Raw genomic sequence first — 20,032 nt, forward strand, 5'->3', positions numbered from 1 at the left:
ATGTCAGCAAGACTGTCACAGCGGAAAATAAAAGCCCATTTATTTTCTGTGGTTATGCGTGAGCAAAATCAGGACTGTTGCACTTGCTTGTCCACAGATGCACACGATAAACCATTTCGGATAGCAGGGCTTCAAACTGCATCACAAAAGTTATTTATCTCAATTTCCATACAAGGGCAGCTGTGACCATGGCAAACTGCTCTACACGCTAGGCTACACATTTGCAGAACTTGTTCCAGCAACACCAAATGAGTAGAGTTCTAAAAGCACTAACTACTTCGTGAGTGAAGGACATACTGAGACTTCACATGCAGTGAGCCCTCCAGTCATATCTGCAGCGCATATGCAAACCAGAAACTGAAATATCGACAACAAATTGGCAAATGCATCCGGTATCTTGCCATAAATGCACCCATCCTCAAACCAGAGGTGTTGGCTATCACGTCGGCCATGGAAGAAGGGGATGCCTCCTAATGTGCCTCCATGGCTGAAGCGTCCCCTAAATTTCAATTCATTCAACGATTGCAGCAACGTCGCACAAATGGGCCACTAGGCGGCGCTAAAAATGTGACTGCGTTTCAGTTTCGGAATCTGAAATTGTGCAGTGCGTTCTATTTGATGGGAAACTTCTGTTAGCAGCCTAAACAGTAATACTTTTTTTTTTTTTTTTTTGAGAATTTGCAACAAATGGAACATGTTGGAAATGTATCCTACTGCAGAAAATGACTGAAATGGCTAGAAAAGCTTCGAATAAGTATCTACTTTGCATGGTGCAATATGACATTTTCCAGTGATTAGAAATTGGCTACTTATTTAGCTAAAGAGGGGAAATAATTCATGAGATAAAAAGATAGGAGGAAGTCCTGAATTACCTCAGCTCTCAAGTGTAGCTTGGTGACCTATGGGAAAGGGGACATTCATTCTCGAAGTTCGACCACACACACGTCGGTACCTGTTGCCAAAATCATTAGTTTTGTTTGCTTTTTTTTGCTTTCGCGTGCGCAGCGCCATCTATCGTGATATCAGTGCACTACAATCGATCAACACACACCAAGAAAGAAAGCTGAGCACCGAAATCAGCCTCGAAATCGAGGCACTTAATACGCAATGGCATAAATCAGAAATAGAAAGCCAAACAGAAAAACAAAAATTACAGCAGGAACTAAACTTCGAACGCGAAATACGGGAACGGTTGCGAGCCGAGGTGACGGAGCTTCGAGACAAGATCGAAAAAATTGGCACATTAGAAAACACCCCACCAGTTGCAGAACCATCCACCAGCTGAAGACAAAAAAAAACAACACATGACTTGTCACACAGGTCTTACCACCCAGTCAAAGTAAAGAAAATGCACAACAAAATTAACCAGATGTAAGTGTAGGCCCATGGATAAAAATGGGCAATCAAAAGAACAAAAAGAAACAAAATAAAGGCAACTCAGCAGCGCCCTCTTTGAATCAAAGACGAAAACAAACGACCAGTGACCGGATAGGACAGTAAATCAACTGCAGTCCACCCAACAATGCCGCCTGATGTAGTTCTCGATGACTCAAATGCTCATCATTTGAAAAAGTACCTATATGAAAAAGTCAACGACCGAACGCTCTACATCACCATCAAGTCGGGAGCAACTCTACAAGAAACACTCCTCTAAACAGAAGGAGATGTCTTGAGAGCAGGCTCCACAAACACAAGATTACAACTAGTAATCCAAGTAGGTGTTGTCGATGTCATAAATGGCACAGAAGCTGGAGGGTCAGTGGAGTACCTCAAACTGACATCCTGGAGTACAAATGCACCGCAACACCAACATGTCATCAGTGCCATACCGGAGCTAAATTCACATGGCCATCTGCTGCCGCCTGCCGCAAAAGGAACCACTAAACCAACACCAGGTGTGTTTCACTTGGTCCCAATGTAGAATTTCTAGCCACGACCGTAGACCTCCCCAAGGACAGTTTCAGTGACATCCACTACACAGAATCAGCTGGCGAGCAGGTGAGCCCCCAATTAGCCCAACAAATCACCTTTTTTAGGACAGAAAAACTTCCAGCACACAACCACTACGCAAAACCGAGGACACCCTACAGGTACAGAGCAGCGAGCAGTGAGGAGAGTGCCGAAAGATGTGTCGACTGCACTCAGTCAGTTAGGCCTCACAAGACACCACTGGTAAAAAAGTACACAAGGCTAAGCCAAACCATGGCCCCTAATGAACCCACAAACCATCGATAAAGCACTCCGAAGAAGTGGCAACATTTTCCTGCGTAAAACAAGGAATCAAAACGAACTAAGCCCAACGAGTAACTCCCACTTTGAAGCCAAACAGCAAAAAATTGCAGCATTAGCATCACAGCTAAGGAAACACGGAGAAAAATGAACAGAATAAAATCAAGGAGCAACTAAGTACGACGACAGCATTTTTTGGCTGTGCATAATCAAATTCGCAAACCATACAAAAGAGGAGCAAATTCGCCAAGTTAGCAAAGTTAGCACACAAGACCCAAAATGCCCAAAGAATTGTGAACAACTTCTCAACCTCCAAGAAGAAAATGCAAAAAAATTAAGCAGGAGACAAAGAGAAGAATTTATGCATCTGTTTACTGAACATGGTGGCAGCAACTGAAATGGGAAGAAGTTCAACACAAAATCAACCAACAGAATATCGATTTATACGATCTAACTGAAACACACACCTCAGAGATGACGAAGAGGCTCACGTATGCAAAGGGGTAGAGTGGTTATGGCCACAATAAAAAAGGAGGCACCAAACGTGGAGGGGAAGTCTGATTTCTAGCACAAACAACCCGCAATATCTGCACGGCAAAGACCAAAACTCCTGTCAGGAACACCTGTAGGGGCAAACTAGAAATAAAGAAATTCAGAATATTTATATGTGTGATATACATGGCTGCAGCATCTGAAGACAACTAATGGAATAAGCAAATATGTGAATACATCACTAAACACATTAAGCAAAAATACAGTGGGTGCTTAATTTTGCTTATGGACGACTTTATCTGCCATATAGCAGAGCGAGAATGAAAAGAAAGAGATGAGACGGCCTTCGGCAGATTAGCAGAAGAATGCCACCTCTCAATAGCAAATCTAGACCATTTCAGCCACGGTACATACACATGGAAACGTCACACTAAAAAATCTACCATCGCTATGTTCTCTACAGCAAAGAGCTCATCTGTGGCAGAGACCATAATAGAATTAAAATACTTCAAAATATTGATGAAACTCAAAAAGAAAAAAACAAGTTAAAAAGCATAGCCAGACAAACACTGGAAGACGAGAGACAAGGACAAACTGGAAGCATTTGCATCACAACTCAGTGAAAAGATATAGAAAATACTGAAACCTATGAAGAATTCATAGAACAATGCCTACAAGTGGCAAACAAAACCCTTGGTAAGATGAAAGGGATGCCTCAAATGGAACGAACTCCATGGCTCAACAAGGGAGTCAAGGAAGGAATATCCAAATGCTGAAAGCTATCCAAACTACATCGACATACAAATGAAAAGGACACAACAGCAAAAGCCAGAGCATGGCAAAGGTACCTAAGCAAGAAGCAAGTGGTGAAACAATTGGTAGCCAAAAAATCGACACCACCTTCAAACAACAAGAAGTCTATATATTGAAGGAACGCAAGCATTTCAGTCAAAGGTTATGGATGTACATTGACCCCCTTACAACCAGAGAAGTCTCCTGCTAAAACAAATGCCATACACACCACTTCTGGATTCACCTTAAGTACCAAAGAAGAGAAGGAAACATACCTTACGTCATACTTCTGAGCCCCCCGAGACAACTCACAAGAGGAACCAAACGCAACCTCTTTTATGAAGAAGAGGGCAGAAAGGGAACATAATCTGCTGAGCCCAATATCCACAAGAGATCTGAAACAATGCATCAGAAGCCTTAAAAACCAAAAGGCAGCAGGTACCGATAACATCCCGAATTAATTCCTAATAGCACTAAAGACAAACGCAAGAAAAGGACTACAAAACCACTTCAACAGCATCCTTGAATAGCAGCAAATCCCACCTGCGTGTAAAGAAACAAAAGTAACTGTAATACACAAGGACAAAGGAAAACCTCTGGAGAAACTAGAAGCCTATTGGTCGATATCAATGTTGAGCAATGTCCAGAAACTGCTCAGCTCAATCCTCAACTATAGGCTACGAAAACGTCTGTAAAACAAAAACACATTCACAGAATCTCAAAATGGATTCAGACGAAACCGCAGGATGAGTGATCATTTATTCACGCTCACCCAGGCTCTAGAAAAGAAAAACAAAGCAAAATCTACAGTATATATATCCTTCCTCGACAGAAAAAGCATATGACGGCATCCTTCACTCGAGGCTCTGACAGAAACTGCAGGACATCGGACTAGAAGAATAAAGCATCGATGTGCTCAAGAACCTATACCAAGAGTGCACAGCAGTGTACACACTCCAGGAGCTCAGACCAAATGGGGTCCAGCAAAAGATGGGGTTAAAACAAGGATGCCCATTGTCCCACACTACTATTTAATATTTACATCACACAGCTCCTCCAAACATTGAACAGTGAGGGACCAGGCCTGCAAATCTACGCGATAACTGCAGACAAGCAACTAGAGTACACCAAAATGTCATGTTTAGCTTTCGCCGATTATATAGTGCTACCGTACTAGCGGAATCAGGGATGGACCAACAACTGCTAGACATCTGCTCCTGAGTAGCATGAGACGATCAATTCAGGTTCAACACTGAAAACACTGAGTGGATGTGAATAAACACTAACGACACCCATGATGAATTCACCCTCCAAGAGAACCGCATCAAAAAAACATCAGAATAGGTTTGGTTTGTGGGATTTAACGTCCCAAAGCGACTCAGGCTATGAGAGACGCCGTAGTAGAGGACTCCGGTAATTTCGACCACCTGGGGTTCTTTAACGTGCACTGACATCGCACAGCACACGGGCGCCTTGCTTTTTGCCTCAATCAAAAAGTGGCCGTCAAAACATCGCATAAAAATATCTCGGTGTCACTTTCAGCACTTTACTGCATTTTGCTGGTATATTTGGGAGAATGGGTGCATCAGCCTATTAACAACTGCTGTGTGAACCGGGCAGTGGGCACCCGTTCTGAACAATATAAAAAAACATTTTACAGCTGGGCTTGCAAATTTTCAGAACTAAGAGAAACAGCAATGTGGTGCATTTTGAATATCATGAATTGCTTTTTTTACTTTTTAAAATTTTATAGTCAGGATTTTTTATGTGCTTTGTATTGTGAAAAAAGTAATACATTCAAATAAAATTTTCTAGGAAATAGATGCATTTTTAGCTGACAAACTTCAATACAACCAGACAGAATCTAGAGAATCAATTACGGTGTACTAACTATTAAGAGAAAAAAGGTCATGAAGTTGTTGCCGGCATCATTTTCAAACACAGAACAATGCGTGCTTTTATATTAGCTGATTAGCAATAGATGCGTTTTTAGCTGACAAACTTCAATACAACCAGACAGAATCTAGAGAATCAATTATGGTGTACTAACTATTAAGAGAAAAAAGTGCATGAAGTTGTTGCCGGCATCATTTTCAAACACAGAACAATGCGTGCTTTTATATTAGCTGATTAGAGTGAAGGGCAATCTCATAGCCATTACACACTAAAGCATGATGTGCATTGGAAAACAATAGTGTGCACTAAAATGCTGCCGGAAACAAGCATTGCAAAGCTTCAAGTGGCATTGAAACAGTAGTGAAGAATTGACCTCTCCCAGCCTACATTTCCAGGTCATGCATTTTTTGGTGGAATGGGCAAATCATATGGCATACCAAGGAGCTCTAATCTAGAGAAAAAAGCCAGCGGGAGAGCACTCGTCCCAAGAAAAACCTATTCTGGAGCAAAACTTGATTTTGCCTATCGGGTAATGGCCCTTTCAGAAGTCTAGAAAATACCATATAGAGAAGGCCAAGAAGCGAAAGATATTCCATCACTCGCCTATACGCCATAAGAATTTTGGGGCTAGCTTCATTAGCGATTAAGATATCAGTAATTAAAAATGACATTCCTACTCCCCCCCTCCCCACAAATAACACGTCCAAAAACATCTGCAAAGAAAAGGTGAAAGCTTATAAACTCGACCCACCCACAAACAAACACATAATGAGTTGACATGAGGTATGCTGAATTTCGGTTGTCTCCGCTGTCTGCAGCAATGAACATGGGGGTTGAAGTATGGCTGCCATCAACAGAAAGATGCAGCACCAAAAACTGGAACCATGTGCACGACAGCATTGGCCCCAATTGCACACACCCAACGGGTTTATGCATCAACATCAGCAGACGACATTTGCAACAACTGGAAGTGCAGCCACTGTGGCTGGCGACCTGTCACTAACCCTGACATCACCATACTTGTGACATATACCTTGATGAAGAGTATTTCCAAATTATTTATATCTCCGCTTCCATTCCAAAGAGTTATACTTAGCCAAATGCTCAAAAGAATTCGTTCTACACAATAAACACATTTGCCTGCAACCTTTCAACTTAATTCCTGGTTCTTTTAATGCCACCTTGTTTACACCAAGTAGATGTCATCACAATATTCCCTTCCGTGGCAGCACACAAGGAAACAGAGTGATAGCTTCCCACTTCACATGCTTAGCAAGTACACATTACTAGCTTGCACATTTTCTCAGACTCAAGCTCTGAAAAATATGGCACAAATAAGTTCATGAGCATCTGCTAACAGAGCTAAGGCTCCAATCATCTACAGGTCGAAAAAGAAGGTGATGGTGGTCCCCCCACTAACCTTCACTTGGAGTCACCTTGGCACAAAAATCACTCATGCTGCCGATGGTAGCTTCCCAGAATCAGCATAAGCCTGAAAGGAACAAAAGTGAGAGCACTCAATGCCCCATCAAAAAGGCACCAACATATAATACAGCCTTGGCCAGGGCAATAATGGAGTCTGCTTTGGCACCAGAGCTCTCCCCTTGCACGGCGTACAAAGAAATGTCACTAGCTTACATGTTCTGTATAGCTTAGACCATGTGTACTATTCTGCATATCTCATTTGTCCGCAATGACACCAAAGAAGTATGCCGCATTTCAGCTCCTTGTCTCAATTGGCAGCAGACTGCAGACACTGAAATTTCTCTTTTGCACCCCGAATAAAAAGTTTTGATAGTTGGTTTTAGTTTAGGTAATTACTCATCCCTGATGCATACCCCAAGTCATGCCCACAAAAAGTCGGAGACGCTACATATGTAAACAGCCTGAACTTCCCCCCTTCTCCAAAGCCTTAAAAGTTTCCCATCTCGTCATTTGATCCGCGCCTCTAAAAACTAAAAGCTCCGCTGCCGTCTATCTTCTATGCAAGAAGCAACTGGTCAATATACTTTCTGTGTATTATAGAACTTGTAATATGTGCCAGAACCCTCCGAAATCCCCCGTTTAATTTATGAAACTATTCTAAGCTTATCACTCTCCCTGCTATTGATCATTATACTGTATGCCTCCTACTTTTAGTACACTTCACAAGCCCCAGAGACAAGTACTGGCAAGATGCACTAGTTGCAAACTTTTTTTTTTTTTACTGTGAAAAGTGGGGTTCCAAATATTCTCCTGCCTATATTTTAAACTGCCGTAAGTTGTCTAGTATGGTCGCAATCTCCTGTGGTCGTAATGATAAACTACCTATTATGAACTGCCAGTTATAGAACAAGCATGAGGGAAAAACACCAGACCACACGTGTTCAAGAATACCAAGGCAACTGTTTCGAAGGACAACCCTCAATAAAACATCACACTCCAGCTATTGCCAGTTGGAGATAACCAGCCACTGGGATACTGCACCATTTTTCAAGTAAGAAAAACATTAACCCCAAAACTCTGTTTCTCTCAGCTGAATAAAATGGCATAGTTCCCCCTATTCACCTGAAATGTGCTTATCACACTGCTCTGAATACCAACATGTCTGAAGCATAGAATAGGAACAAAAATGGTGCATATCTTTGTAAAACAAGGAAAGCGAAACTTCGACAGAATTCCCTGTTTGGATGGTTATGATAACTGCTGTAAACTGTGAAGAATCTCCTACCAAAACCCAAGTCCCAATGATTTAGAGCCGGCTCAGCTCTTCCTTCAGGGGCAAAAGAAAGCCAGTTGGATTGCAGCTTTCAGAACTTGGTGGGCACGGAAGGAGTGTGGCCTAACAGGGATGTAAAAGGGGGTAGTACCAATGAGATTCATGCTGCATGCTACTTTCCTACAGCACGTTACATGATTATATTACAGCAAAATCTCATTACAAGAGACATGGCTACAAGAAACACTCTGCTATAACAGAGACTTGAAAATGGTTTGGTTGGTTTTCCCATGTTTGCCATGTTAACAACATTGTATACAAGAGGCATGGTTACAAGAGACACTCTGTTACTAAGGGCAACTTTTGCAGGTCCTTAAAGTAACTTATTCACTATTTATAAGACACACAATTAACTCAGGTACACTCATGCAACGCAGCTGACTCGTACCAACTCATATGTGCGGCAGTTTAGATTCCCTTGACTAAATTCTGTTCCATATCAGCATCCTTTTTTGTTGCAATATCTCAGGAACCAAGGAATGCCGCCTTTTGACTGGGAAGTCAAAATGTCCCTGTTGTTTGTCACACAGGAATGATGACAGTGGCTGAAACAATAACAACAGTCAAAATGTCCTTATTATTTCAGCCACTGTCATAACATTCTTGTGCGACTGAAACAACAGGGACATTTGGCTTCCCAGTCAAGAGGAGGCACTCATTCTTGGTTCCTGACATAGTACAACAAAGCAGGACACTGATATGGAACAGAATTTAGTTAAGGGAATCGAAACTGCCGCACACGCGAATTGGTAAGAATTTTTGGTTACAAGAGACATCTTTTTTGGGTCCCTTGAGTGTCTCTTGTAACGAGGTTTTACTGTATTGCCTATGAAAAGGAATGGCAAAAACATTGATGTTCACTTCTGCCATTTATTGTGTGCTGACATTTTTTTCAGGTAGAGGTTATGAGCCTAATGGTATCACCATAGCCTTGTGGAAAGAGAAGTGGACAATCCCATACTTCCTTCAATTCATAGGTAGGTTCATGATTTTTCAAGGTGACAAGGCTTCAAAAGTAAGGTGCAAGGGCTGCCTGCGTATCAGTGGCTGCGTATCACCACACCCGCACCCGGTGTGGTGAGCTCCCCCCCCCCCTCTTCGTTTTAAGAACCGAATCGCAACTTACTTTTTACCTCCTCTGTCCTCATGGTTTGCTTTGAAGTCAAGTTCACTCTGCACCCAACCACGCAGTGCGAGTGAAGTGGCATTTATTTCCTTTTTAACACTTAGCCACAGCGCTCGTCCCCTCGACTGATAATTTACCAAAGCATCACATAAAAGTACATAATTCTGAAAAAGGCACGAACACCAGCATGTGTAAGTTACGAGGAAATCCACTGAGCAAGAAGCTTAAGAAAGGCGATTGCCCAGTATGAGACCATAAAAACAAGGAGTTCACAGAGAAACACTATTTCAACTCACTCTGTAACCGAACCCGTTCCTCAAAACTTTCAATGCCATGCATTGTAGTTAGGTCTAAAACACAGAGCCCTTCACATGCCACATATGCATAGGTTTTCTCTTACTTTGCATTCTCTAGATTTACCTTATCTCCTCTCCTTTTCTCTAAAAGGTGCAAGTTGACTCCTGCATCCAGACTGCAATGTTACCAACGCGCATTGATGCCATACCAACAGAAAATATATGTTTTTTAAAGCTTTCAGTTGCGTTTCTCATTTTAACAATGAATTTGCCTTTTTCAGAGAAAAATTATAACAGCATAATGCACTACGTGAGCACCCTTCGGTAAGTACATTCGCTCTCAATTCCCCTGTTAAATTGCATGGCCTTTCTAAAGGTACCCTCCTGTTTTTTCTTTTTTTTTTTCTTTCTTTCTTTCTGGTCAGCTCACGGTGATCTACTTGCCATTCCACTGAGGAATTGCATTCCGCGCCTTTCGGCGTTTTGAAAGTGTGAGGCGGATGTGTGACTGGGCCGAGGGGTGAGAAAGGCACAGGAGATAACGAACAAGACGACTACCGGAGGATATTGCCAGCGGTCCTCGCTTAGGAAGGGAGAGTGAACTGCACATACACAAAGGATCGAAGGCCTTGCGGCGGACGGGTGTCGTCTAACTATTGAGCAGGGGCTTCCGATGGGTGTCGGGTTAATGCTCGTGTTTCCAGGGTACACGCACGTACACAGGCCAGGTCGAACGTTGAAATGGCGAGGAGTCTCTGGTGTTTTCAAGCACTCCTCACAACAAAATAATTCGTTCTACGAGAAGATCAATTACCAGTCAATCTCTCAGCGTCACCAATGCACGCCTAAATAATACTTCGCCCCCCTGAGCGCTGCACCCGGTGCGGACCGCACCCCCCTCGCGACGCCACTGTCAGTAACTAGACATTTGCAGAGCTTTTCACGTTACGACTAGTAAAACCGCGAAGGGGCTTGCAACCCGCCAAACCGAGCGCCGAGAACCGCGCAAGGAAAAGCACTTCACCAGCATGCTGCTGCATGCATGTACTGAGAGATTGAGACAATTAGACCGCGCAGAGAGAAATGGAAATGTCTAGCATACATTGGCGACTGCAGCTGCTCACAAACGCACCTATTCGCAAACCAAAGTTGTCGCCACCCATTCCGTCGCCACTGGTATCACCGTGCCACGAGCACCAACGCAGCACCTAAAACCAAGTGCACTGTTACAACCTACAACACAGCTGATGCACAGACAGATGTCACACCGTGACTGGTCACACCTCACAGGTTTGGGCGGTCGCTCGCTGTTTTCACGTGAGTCTACGTCACCACTCGGCAGGGCGGTCGACGCGAACGCGGCGGACTGAGGGTGTCGTCTGCTTCCACGATAAGCGCTGCAAAGCAGCCTCATCTGCATTCGTGAAATAGTTAAGTACTTTTGGATAATAAGTTGCTGCCATTCGGGTGAATAACTCATCATTCAATACGTGAACAGTGCGGGCGCCGAGGCCATACACTGCACGATAAAATTACCAAAGCTAGCTGCTTCTTAGGCTAGTTGGTGGAGTTTGCTCAATTGGAGAAACCTGAAGCGCAAAAAAATAATAATAATAATAAATAAACAAATCAAAAATAAAAGACAGGCACGTATGAGCGACACGAGAGAGCGCTTTATCCTGCGTCTCTCACGTTCCTGTCCTTTTTGCGCTTCAGGCTTCGGCAACATGAGTGCAATTACGTCCACAGAGAGAACAGACAGCACAGACGCGCTTGCTACCATGCCCTGATACTTTGGAACAGCTCCAACTTTATTCTAGAGAACGGAAATTTCGAAAGTACGCAACTCATCAGGCTTTTGTCTGGACTGTTATGTTTAGAGGCTGGCGAAAAAATTATATAACCGCTCAGTGGGACGCTGCACAATGAAGCTCGTGGTGGTGGTGGAGGCAGTGGTGGTGGTGGTAGGAAGGAAAAGAGTTTCCGACCGTGGCAACTGCTATCTAAATTGTGATGCACTCGCGCGGCCGGCAGGAAATAAATAAAAAAAAAAAAAGATAGGCATGAGGACAGCGAAAGTAAGTACAGATGAGAGCGATAGCAAGAAATGACAGGGGGAGCTTTGTACATTATTTACACAATACAAAAAGGGGCAACGAGTTGGGGGAGCTGAGGTGGTGAAGGGTGGCAGTTCCTAGCCCCACGGGGCTGGTACGGTAGGTCAACGCCGCTTGAGGTGGAGGCTAGCCAGCAACCAAATTATCTATTGTAGGTCGTCATTGCACCCGCCACTGCTTCGGTGGTGGACGACGGCTGGATCCATTTTTCCGAAGCGTTTTGTTAGCGATTCGGCTCTCTTATTCCTCCTCTCGGTATTATGCTCCGGATGCATATTCCTCGGGAGTGGGGGTATCTCTATTTTCTCCCTACCCGCGGTCAGACTGCAAGCCTGTCTTCTGCAAGATGTCTCTGCAGGTGGTAGTGGGGCTAAGTGTTTCTAGCTGAGACATGCGAATTGCCTCTGCGTATTCTTCCCAGTTATTATGCACTTCCATGGAGAGGAGTTTCTCCGCAGAGGTGCACATCGGGAGTCCTAGGGCTCTCTTGATACATCTTCGGATGAGAGAGTCTAATTTCCTCTTTTCATCCGATTTAGGAAGGGTGCAGCGTAGGACACTCGGCTAAAGATGTAAGCCTGTAGGCTTCTCTTTTTAAGGCCTCTGCCCCTAAGGGAGATTCTCCTAAAGATGCCGAGAACTTGCGACGCGTAGTCGTCTAGCTTTTTTTTATGATGCCGCATTGTATCCGTTTTCCTGGATAAATAATCCCAGGATTCTGATTTGTTCTACTTTAGGAACAGTTTTACCTCCGACTTTAATTTCAAATTTTGAGTCTATGTTTCTCCTAAGGACCTAAGGGATCCTGTGATGAGGTTTGTAGACGAATAGTTCCGATTTTTGCGGCGAGCACGAGAGGCCCCTATCGGCGGCGTAGGCATCTACCGTGTCCGCTGCCTCCTGCAAACGCTCTTCTATGCTCGCGTCGTTCCCCTGGTTAATCCACAGGTTTTGCATCATCCGCGTATATGCTGAAATTTAGACCTTCAATTTTCTTGAGGGCCGTGGGGAGTCCTTTCATGGCCATGTTGAAGAGGAAAAGCGATAGGACAGGGCCTTGCGGCGTGCCCTTGCTCCCTAGCTCCACTGCGGGGGACTCGATGTCATTGGAGCTTTATGCAGACGTTTCTGTGTGACAGAAAGTCCTTTATGTAATTGTAAGTTTTCTTGCCTACACCTATGTTGATTAAGCCTTGGAGTATAGCCTCGTGCTTGAAGTTATCGAACGCCTTTGTCAAGTCTAGCCCCAAAGTCACTTTAGAATCTTTTGACTTTGCGTCCAAGATATCGTGTTTTAATCTGAGCATCACGTCCTGTGTGCTCAGTCCAGACCGAAAGCCGATCATTTCATTAGGCCACAAGTCATTTCGTTCTATGTACTTTGTGAGCCTAGCCTGCACAACTAGCTCCACGAGTTTCCCTACACATGAAATTAGTGAGATTGGCCTAAGATTTTCAAGTTTGGAGGGCTTGCCCGGCTTTGAGATTAGTAAAACGTTCGTCTGCTTCCATTGCTGGGGTAGTTTCCCGTTGGTCCAAACTTTGTACTCTGTAAGGGCGATGATGGAGTCGTCACCAAGTTCCTTAGGATCCTCCTTGTGATACCATCGGGGCCCGGGGCAGATTTAATTTTTAGGCTGAAAAGTTCTGCCCTTACCTCTGCCTCCGTAATGGGAGCCTCCGGAGGGCGCAGGAGGTGATGTCTCCAATGAGCAATTGGGGATTGAGACAGCAGAGGCGGTGTCACATTTTATCCACATGCATGTGTTGCTGTCACTGTCCCTGCTTCTGTCACTAGATGACATTTTTGATGCAGTTTTCCCGAGCATTGTCACCGTCACCGACTGAGTGTTGTATACCACTTTTGCTCTAGACTGTACATTTGCTTTAATTTATCCATGAATTCGCCGTCTGTGCCTTCGTGCGCATGTCTGGCTTTAGCCAACCTGATGCCCGATTGGGGTTTGGACTTAATAGCGTCTGACCTTCTCTAAAAACGCAGTAGATTTAATTAAGGCAGTCAATTAGGGTGACGTCAAGGATGTGACGTCACGCAATCTGAAGTAGAGCCGAAAAAGGGCAGTGGTGTCAATCGATAGAGGGTGGTGTAATGTTGTTTGAGAAAAAATAATTAGGCTAATAGGTTAATTACGTAATTAGAGGCAGAAAATGAAAAAGTAAAGGCGAAAATGGTCTCATCATCGAATGGCTTGGTGCCACATTTGAATGTATCAAATACTAAAATGGGTAATGAAATTGTGACGTCGTGCAACCTGAAGCCAAGCCAAAAAAGGGCATATGAAGTGATTGGCGCGCAGTTTGAAAGTACCAAAGACTAAAGTAGATAAGGCAGTTGTTGTTGTTGTTACGAACTTTATTTTTCCACCGATGTAGGAGGCCCCCTACTCCCCGCCCCCGGCACGCAGGCCTATGGGACGGAGGCCGGGGCCTCCGCGACTAAAGACAGGCGAAGTGACAGTGTTTCTTCGCGGCTTCAGCCGCCAGGCGGACAGCTTGCTGCTGGTTGGCGGGGGACTCGCTCCGCAGTAGCAGTTCCCAGGCTTCTCTACTGTTTATGTTTTCCTTGGCGCCAGGGGAATCAAGGCATTGCCAGATTATGTGATCAAGAGTACCCCTTTCTCCGCAGGTTTCGCATCTATCGTCCGCCTTTTCCTCCACTTGCGTGTGGAAAAGCCAGACGGGACTTGGGAAATTCCCAGCTTGCAGGCGCCGCCAAGCGACGGCCTCCTTGTTAGTTAGCGTTCGGTCCGGTGGTGGCAGGGACCTTCTGCTAAGTCTGTAGTGTTCTAAAATTTCCTTATAAGTTTGCAGCCTCTCGTCCATCCCATCGCAATCAGGCGGCTCTACGGCTGCCCGGAAGTAGAGAGCTCGGGCTAGCTCGTGCGCCGCCTCGTTGCCGGGGACGGACTCGTGCGCGGGGGTCCAAATAATTCGAATCTTTCTTTCAAGTTTTCTTTTCTCTAAAATTTTGGCTGCCTCCGTCGAGACCCTCCCTTTTCCAAAGTTCCAGACAGCTGTTTTGCTGTCACTAATAACTATGCTGGCTTCCGTTCCAACGCAAGCGAGCGCTATTGCAACTTCTTCAGCCGTGTCTACATTTCGGCTTCTAACGGACGCGGCGGCGGCGGGCACGCCGCGGCCGTTGACGACCACAGCCACCGCCGCCCCCGACTTCCCGCTAGCCGCGTCCACGTAGGCGACCTCCCCCGGCTTCATTTTCCCCGCTTTCTTTGCGAGCGTCTCGGCCCTCTTTTGTCTCCTCTCCTTGTTGTACGTAGGGTGCATGTTTTTAGGTAGGGGGGGCACTATTATATATTCGCGACACTCTCGTGGAATGTCTACTTTGTGGCTTGTTCCTCTATCTGACTGCAGTCCCACCCAGCCGAGGATGGTTCTGCCCGTGGTGGTTCTGCTTAATCTTTCTAGTTGCGCCATGCGCACAGCCTCCGCTAGTTCCGTCCAGTTGTTGTGCACCCCCATTTCGAGGAGGCGTTCAGTCGAGGTCGAGATGGGTAGTCCCAGAGCCCTCTTCGCGCATCGTCTGATGAGTGCGTCTATTCTCTGCCTTTCGTCTGATCTAATGTTTAGGAATGGTGTGGCGTAACATATGCGGCTAGTGATGTAAGCCTGCATTAGTTTCAGGAGGCTTCGTTCCTTAAGGCCCCGACCCTTTAGTGCGATTCTCCTGAACAGACCCGTGACTTGCGTGGCGTACGCGTTCAGTTTCTTTACCGTTGTATCGTTGTACCCATCTGCTTGTAGAAACAGCCCCAAGATCCTAATTTGTTCGACTTTTGGCACTATTTGGCCGTCTACTGTTACGCTGATGTTTATCTGGCGTTTACACCTGAGCGCCTTCGGGTTGTATATAAACAGTTCCGATTTTTGTGGAGAGCACGAGAGGCCCCTTTCGGCCGCGTAGGACACGACGGTGTCCGCCGCCGCTTGCAAGCGCTCCTCGATGCTCGCGTCACTCCCCTGGGTAGCCCACAGGTTGACGTCGTCCGCGTACATACTGAATTTCAAGTTTTCCACTTTCCTCAGTTCTGCCGGGAGGTTTCGCATGGCAACATTAAAGAGGAACGGGGACAGCACCGAACCCTGTGGCGTACCCCTGCTTCCTAGTTTGACGGTGGAGGATTCAATGTCCTGAAACTTTATCTTTATCGTTCTACCCGACAGGAAGTCTTTTACGTAGTCGTACGTTTTCTTTCCGACCCCCAATTCTTGGAGACCAGAAAGAATTGCCGCGTGTTTTACGTTATCGAACGCCTTTGTCAGGTCTAGACCTAGTAGTACCCTCGCGTCCCTGGTTTCGCTTTCTATGATATCGTGTCTCAAGCGGAGCATTACGTCCTGTGTGCACAGGCCGGGCCGGAACCCAACCATTTCGTGTGGCCACAGGTCGTTAAGCTCCATGAAACGCGTTAGTCGCGTTTGGACTACCCGCTCCATCAATTTCCCTATACAGGATGTTAGAGAGATTGGTCGTAAGTTCTCTAGTTTAGGGGGTTTGCCTGGCTTCGGTATCAAAATTACGTTTGCCGTCTTCCACTGTTGTGGGAGGCGGCCTCTGTCCCATACGATTCTCATGTACTTGGTGAGCGCGCGGATGGAATTATCGTCCAAATTTCGGAGAACCTTGTTTGTGATTCCGTCTGGGCCGGGAGCCGATTTTGTTTTTAGGCCTAATATTTCGGCGCGAACCTCCGCCTCCGTGATCGGCGCGTCTAGGGCCTCGTTTAAGGGTCCTTCGTAATCCGGCAGGGGTAAGGTTTGCGTGTCGCCTACGTACATGTTAATTAGTTTCGCCATGAGTTCCCCGTCCGTGCCCTCGAACGCGTGTCTGGCTTTCGTCAGTCTTATGCCCGATTGAGTTTTCGAATTGTCAGGATCAAGTAGGTGTCTGAGTAGGCTCCACGTATTAGCAAGGCTCATGTTCCCTTCCATCTCGTCACACCTACTACACCAGTTTTGTTCGCAAAGTTTTACTGCGTAATCTTCAATCTCTTTGTTATATCTTGCTATCCTTCGCCTAAGGTTCCTGTTCCATCTTTGCGACCGGAGACGCCTCTCCATGCCGCATTTTGCTTCCCACATATGAAGGAGTTTGCTGTCAACCGTCACCGGCGCATCGTCCTCCCGTAGGGTCGTGGTTGCTTTCTCTACTTGTTTCTTAAGCGTCTCTGCCCATTGCTCTATGTTTTGGATTTCATCTCCCGATTCGCAGTTTTCTCTGATTTGCCTAAACCTGTCCCAATCGGTGATTTTGGGTTTTTTGAGGCGACGCGTTTTGACGCCCTTGCTGAGGGTGAGAGCCAGAACAAAGTGGTCGCTGCCAAAATTTTGAGCTGTGTTTTTCCAGACTGCGTCTCCCGTGTTTTTTCCTAAGGTAAGGTCCGGGGTGGTGTCTGCACAGACGCTGTTTCCCATCCTGGACGGACAGCTAGGGTCCGTCAGCAGGGTGAGGCCGAGCTCATGTATGTCCTCCCACAGTTGCCTACCCTTGGGGTCGTGTCTATTGTAGCCCCATTCTTGGTGGGCGGCATTGAAGTCTCCTAGAATTATAAGAGTATTGCTTCCTGCTGTTTTGATCGCTTTGCGGAAGAGGGCGCGGAAACGTACCTTTCTCTGCTGGGGGGTGCTGTACAAATTTAAGATGAAGAGACTAGCCTCTTCCTTGCGACCAGTGATAATTTCTATTAATACAGCTTCGATGTCTCGTGAGTTGACCTCATGCTCGACTACCGCTATGTGTCTTTTAACTAGCGTGGAGACGCGGGATTTTTCTCCCCGATTACCGTGGAACGCCTGATATCCCGATAATTTTGGTAGACCTTTTCCTGTTTCCTGAAGGGCTATAGCTAAAGGTTTTTCGGCGCTCTGCTCTAAGTGCTGTTGCAAGAGCGCTCGCTTTCGTTGGAAGCCGCGGCAGTTCCACTGCCACACCAGAGAGTCTTCATTTTTACTGCGCCTGTCCATTTTGTTGAATTGGGGTCACAGTCTTTTCTAATGTAGTTAGCCTCTCGGTGAAGGCGTTCTGCATCCCGGTGAATTGCGTCTGCATTTGATTTACCGCACCCATTAATTGGGTGAGGAGGGTCTCGATTCTTTCAAATCTTGCTTCGTATTTAGCGTCCAGTCTCCTTTCTAATGCCACCAGCGGATCCGTCTCGTTCCCTTTACGTTTTTGCGGGGGTGGCCTGATTGTTTCAGTAATCATTTCCTCCTCTTCATTATCCTTCTGCTCAGGGCGCGCGACTACGACCTTTGTAGGCGGGGAAGAGAGCATCTGTTTCTGTACCTGTTTTTGGGGTACCAGTTGGTTCCTCGGTGGAGGAGGGGGGGTACTCTTTTCCATTCTTAAATTTTGAATCTCTGTAGTGAGCATGCTGAGCATGCTCTTGAGCTCTCGATTCTCTTTTTCTAGTTTTTTAGTTCTCTCGTCTGCCTCCCTATTTACCTGGGAACTGCTAACCGTGAAGCTTACCGTTTTTCGATCTTCGCTCGGACTGCGTCTGCGTGCAGGTGGTCCCCACGACGTCTTGGGGTCCCGTGTAAAGCACCCGGAGCTGCTGGCAGTGGATGAGTCGGCCAAGGTCCTCGAACTGGAGCGGCTTCGTCCAGAGCTGGAACGGTCCCTGGTACCGGAGCTCGAGCGGCGTCGCGTAGAGTTGGCGGTGGCTCCTTCCTCCAGCCTTGGGAAGTCCCCCTCTTTGGCTGTGAAGTGGTGGCAGTCCTTGCTGTTTGATCTCGATCTCCTTCTTAGTAGCCGGGGGTCCTCTTCACCATTTCTGGTTCTTGAGCGTCCCGCTCGCTCGCAGTTTTGCGTTGCATCAGCCAGCTGTTCCTGCTGACCCAGTTTTTTCTCCCAACGTCTTTTTTTGGTGATGTAAGGGGTTCTATATATCTCCCGGCATCGCTTATCGCCGAGGAGGTGATTCTTTCCGCATAGCTGGCACCTGGGTTCGCACAGATGACCTTCTTTCGGGTTTTCCATGCCGCATCCGCGGCACTTTTTATTCGTCGGATCCGGACAGACGTCGTCTCGGTGTCCCATGCGCCCGCACGCGTGGCAAACTTCATATTTCTTCTTGTACAAGACGCATCTTTGCGCGAAAGGAGATAGGTACACCCAGCGCGGAACCTTCTGATCTTCGAAGAGGATTAGTATTGTTTTGGAGGTTGCTCCCAGTCTGCGAACACCGAGCACTGAAGGGTTCTCCTTTCTCCTGCGTATTCGCTCCAATAGCTCTTCGTTGGAATAGCGTAGGGGGACGTCGTGCACGACTCCCTTGCCACAATCTTCAGGCATAGCGGGATAGGCCTTTACTTCTATATTCTCGCTGCCGCAAAGAACTGCGCGCAAAGCCGCGTACCTTCTTCCACGCTCTTCGCTAGTAGTGGCGATTAGTATGGACTGTTGCTTTATATTTGCCGAGAAGATGTCATTCTCGGCGTCCCTGAGCTCGATGCCGGCGGCGCGGGCGATCGATTCAGCCAGTTCAATCATTCCACCTTCTATTAGACGGCTGACTCCGCCCCGGGGGCGTATTATTATTTTTTCGGCGTCCTTCGGTATCTGCACGGACTGCTTCTCTACCGATTTTGCCGCTAGCTTTCTTCCGATGGCGGCCTTGTGACCTGTAGTCCGCCGCTCTTCATCTTTGGTCGCGGTTCGCGTTTCCTCTTCGAGGGGCACTACGCGGCCTTTCTTTTTCGTAATAAACCAAGTACCCTTAGTTAGCTCCGCGGGGTCGATAGTCTCTCCCTCCACCAGCTCCATTGCGTTGCTCATGCTCTTCTGTGGCTCCCGCCGCCGAGAGCGTCTTTCTTCTGCTAGGCCTATGGGTAGGCCTAGCGGTCCCGCGTGGGCCACCGAAAAATAGGCAAATTAGTGTGCCTACCTCCGAACTTGCGGTCTCCTCGGACTCCACTTCACGTGTGTAGTCGAATCCAGCGGTATAATGCACGCCGTAGGTCGAAACTTGGACTTGAAAGGCTGCGTTCGACGGAGCTCATCGAACGCGCGGCCGCTCACTCCGGCTGCCTGACCTCATCACTGACCTCATAAGGCAGTGAATTAGGGTGACGTCAAGGATGTGACGTCACGCAACCGGAAGTAGAGCCGAAAAAGTGCATAGGAAGCATGGAGGAAGGAAAGAACTTAGGAGAGGCCCTGATGTCATTTTTTTTTAAGCCGGCGCGGCCGCGCTGCGACCGGATGAGTCAACGTTTCTCCTCCCCTTTACCCTCCGCATTCTCTTTCTCCGTGACGCTCACGTACCTAGGGCCCTTAGCAACG

General features: G+C 46.6%; 1 protein-coding gene across 8 annotated transcripts in view; it reads right to left on the reverse strand.

Annotated features, from left to right (window-relative positions):
• LOC146182437 (uncharacterized) overlaps nucleotides 1–10,953 on the reverse strand; it is a 40,905-nt gene extending 29,952 nt beyond the window's left edge. The window contains exons 1-4 of one of the 8 annotated variants that reach the window (XM_084577537.1): nucleotides 10,873–10,953; nucleotides 10,722–10,797; nucleotides 8,120–8,230; nucleotides 6,830–6,901 (exon numbers count right to left, since the gene is read on the reverse strand). In XM_084577537.1, the coding sequence (XP_084433663.1) occupies nucleotides 6,830–6,866 (37 nt within the window). In that variant the 5' untranslated portion in view covers nucleotides 6,867–6,901; nucleotides 8,120–8,230; nucleotides 10,722–10,797; nucleotides 10,873–10,953. The other 7 variants (XM_084577538.1, XM_084577540.1, XM_084577535.1 and 4 more) reach the window with 7 other exon arrangements.
• Between the last annotated feature and the right edge of the window lie 9,079 nt (nucleotides 10,954–20,032).

Source organism: Amblyomma maculatum, chromosome 8 (assembly GCF_055883805.1).
Source record: "Amblyomma maculatum isolate TAMU_Amacu chromosome 8, ASM5588380v1, whole genome shotgun sequence".
In the NCBI taxonomy this organism is placed as follows: domain Eukaryota; kingdom Metazoa; phylum Arthropoda; class Arachnida; order Ixodida; family Ixodidae; genus Amblyomma; species Amblyomma maculatum.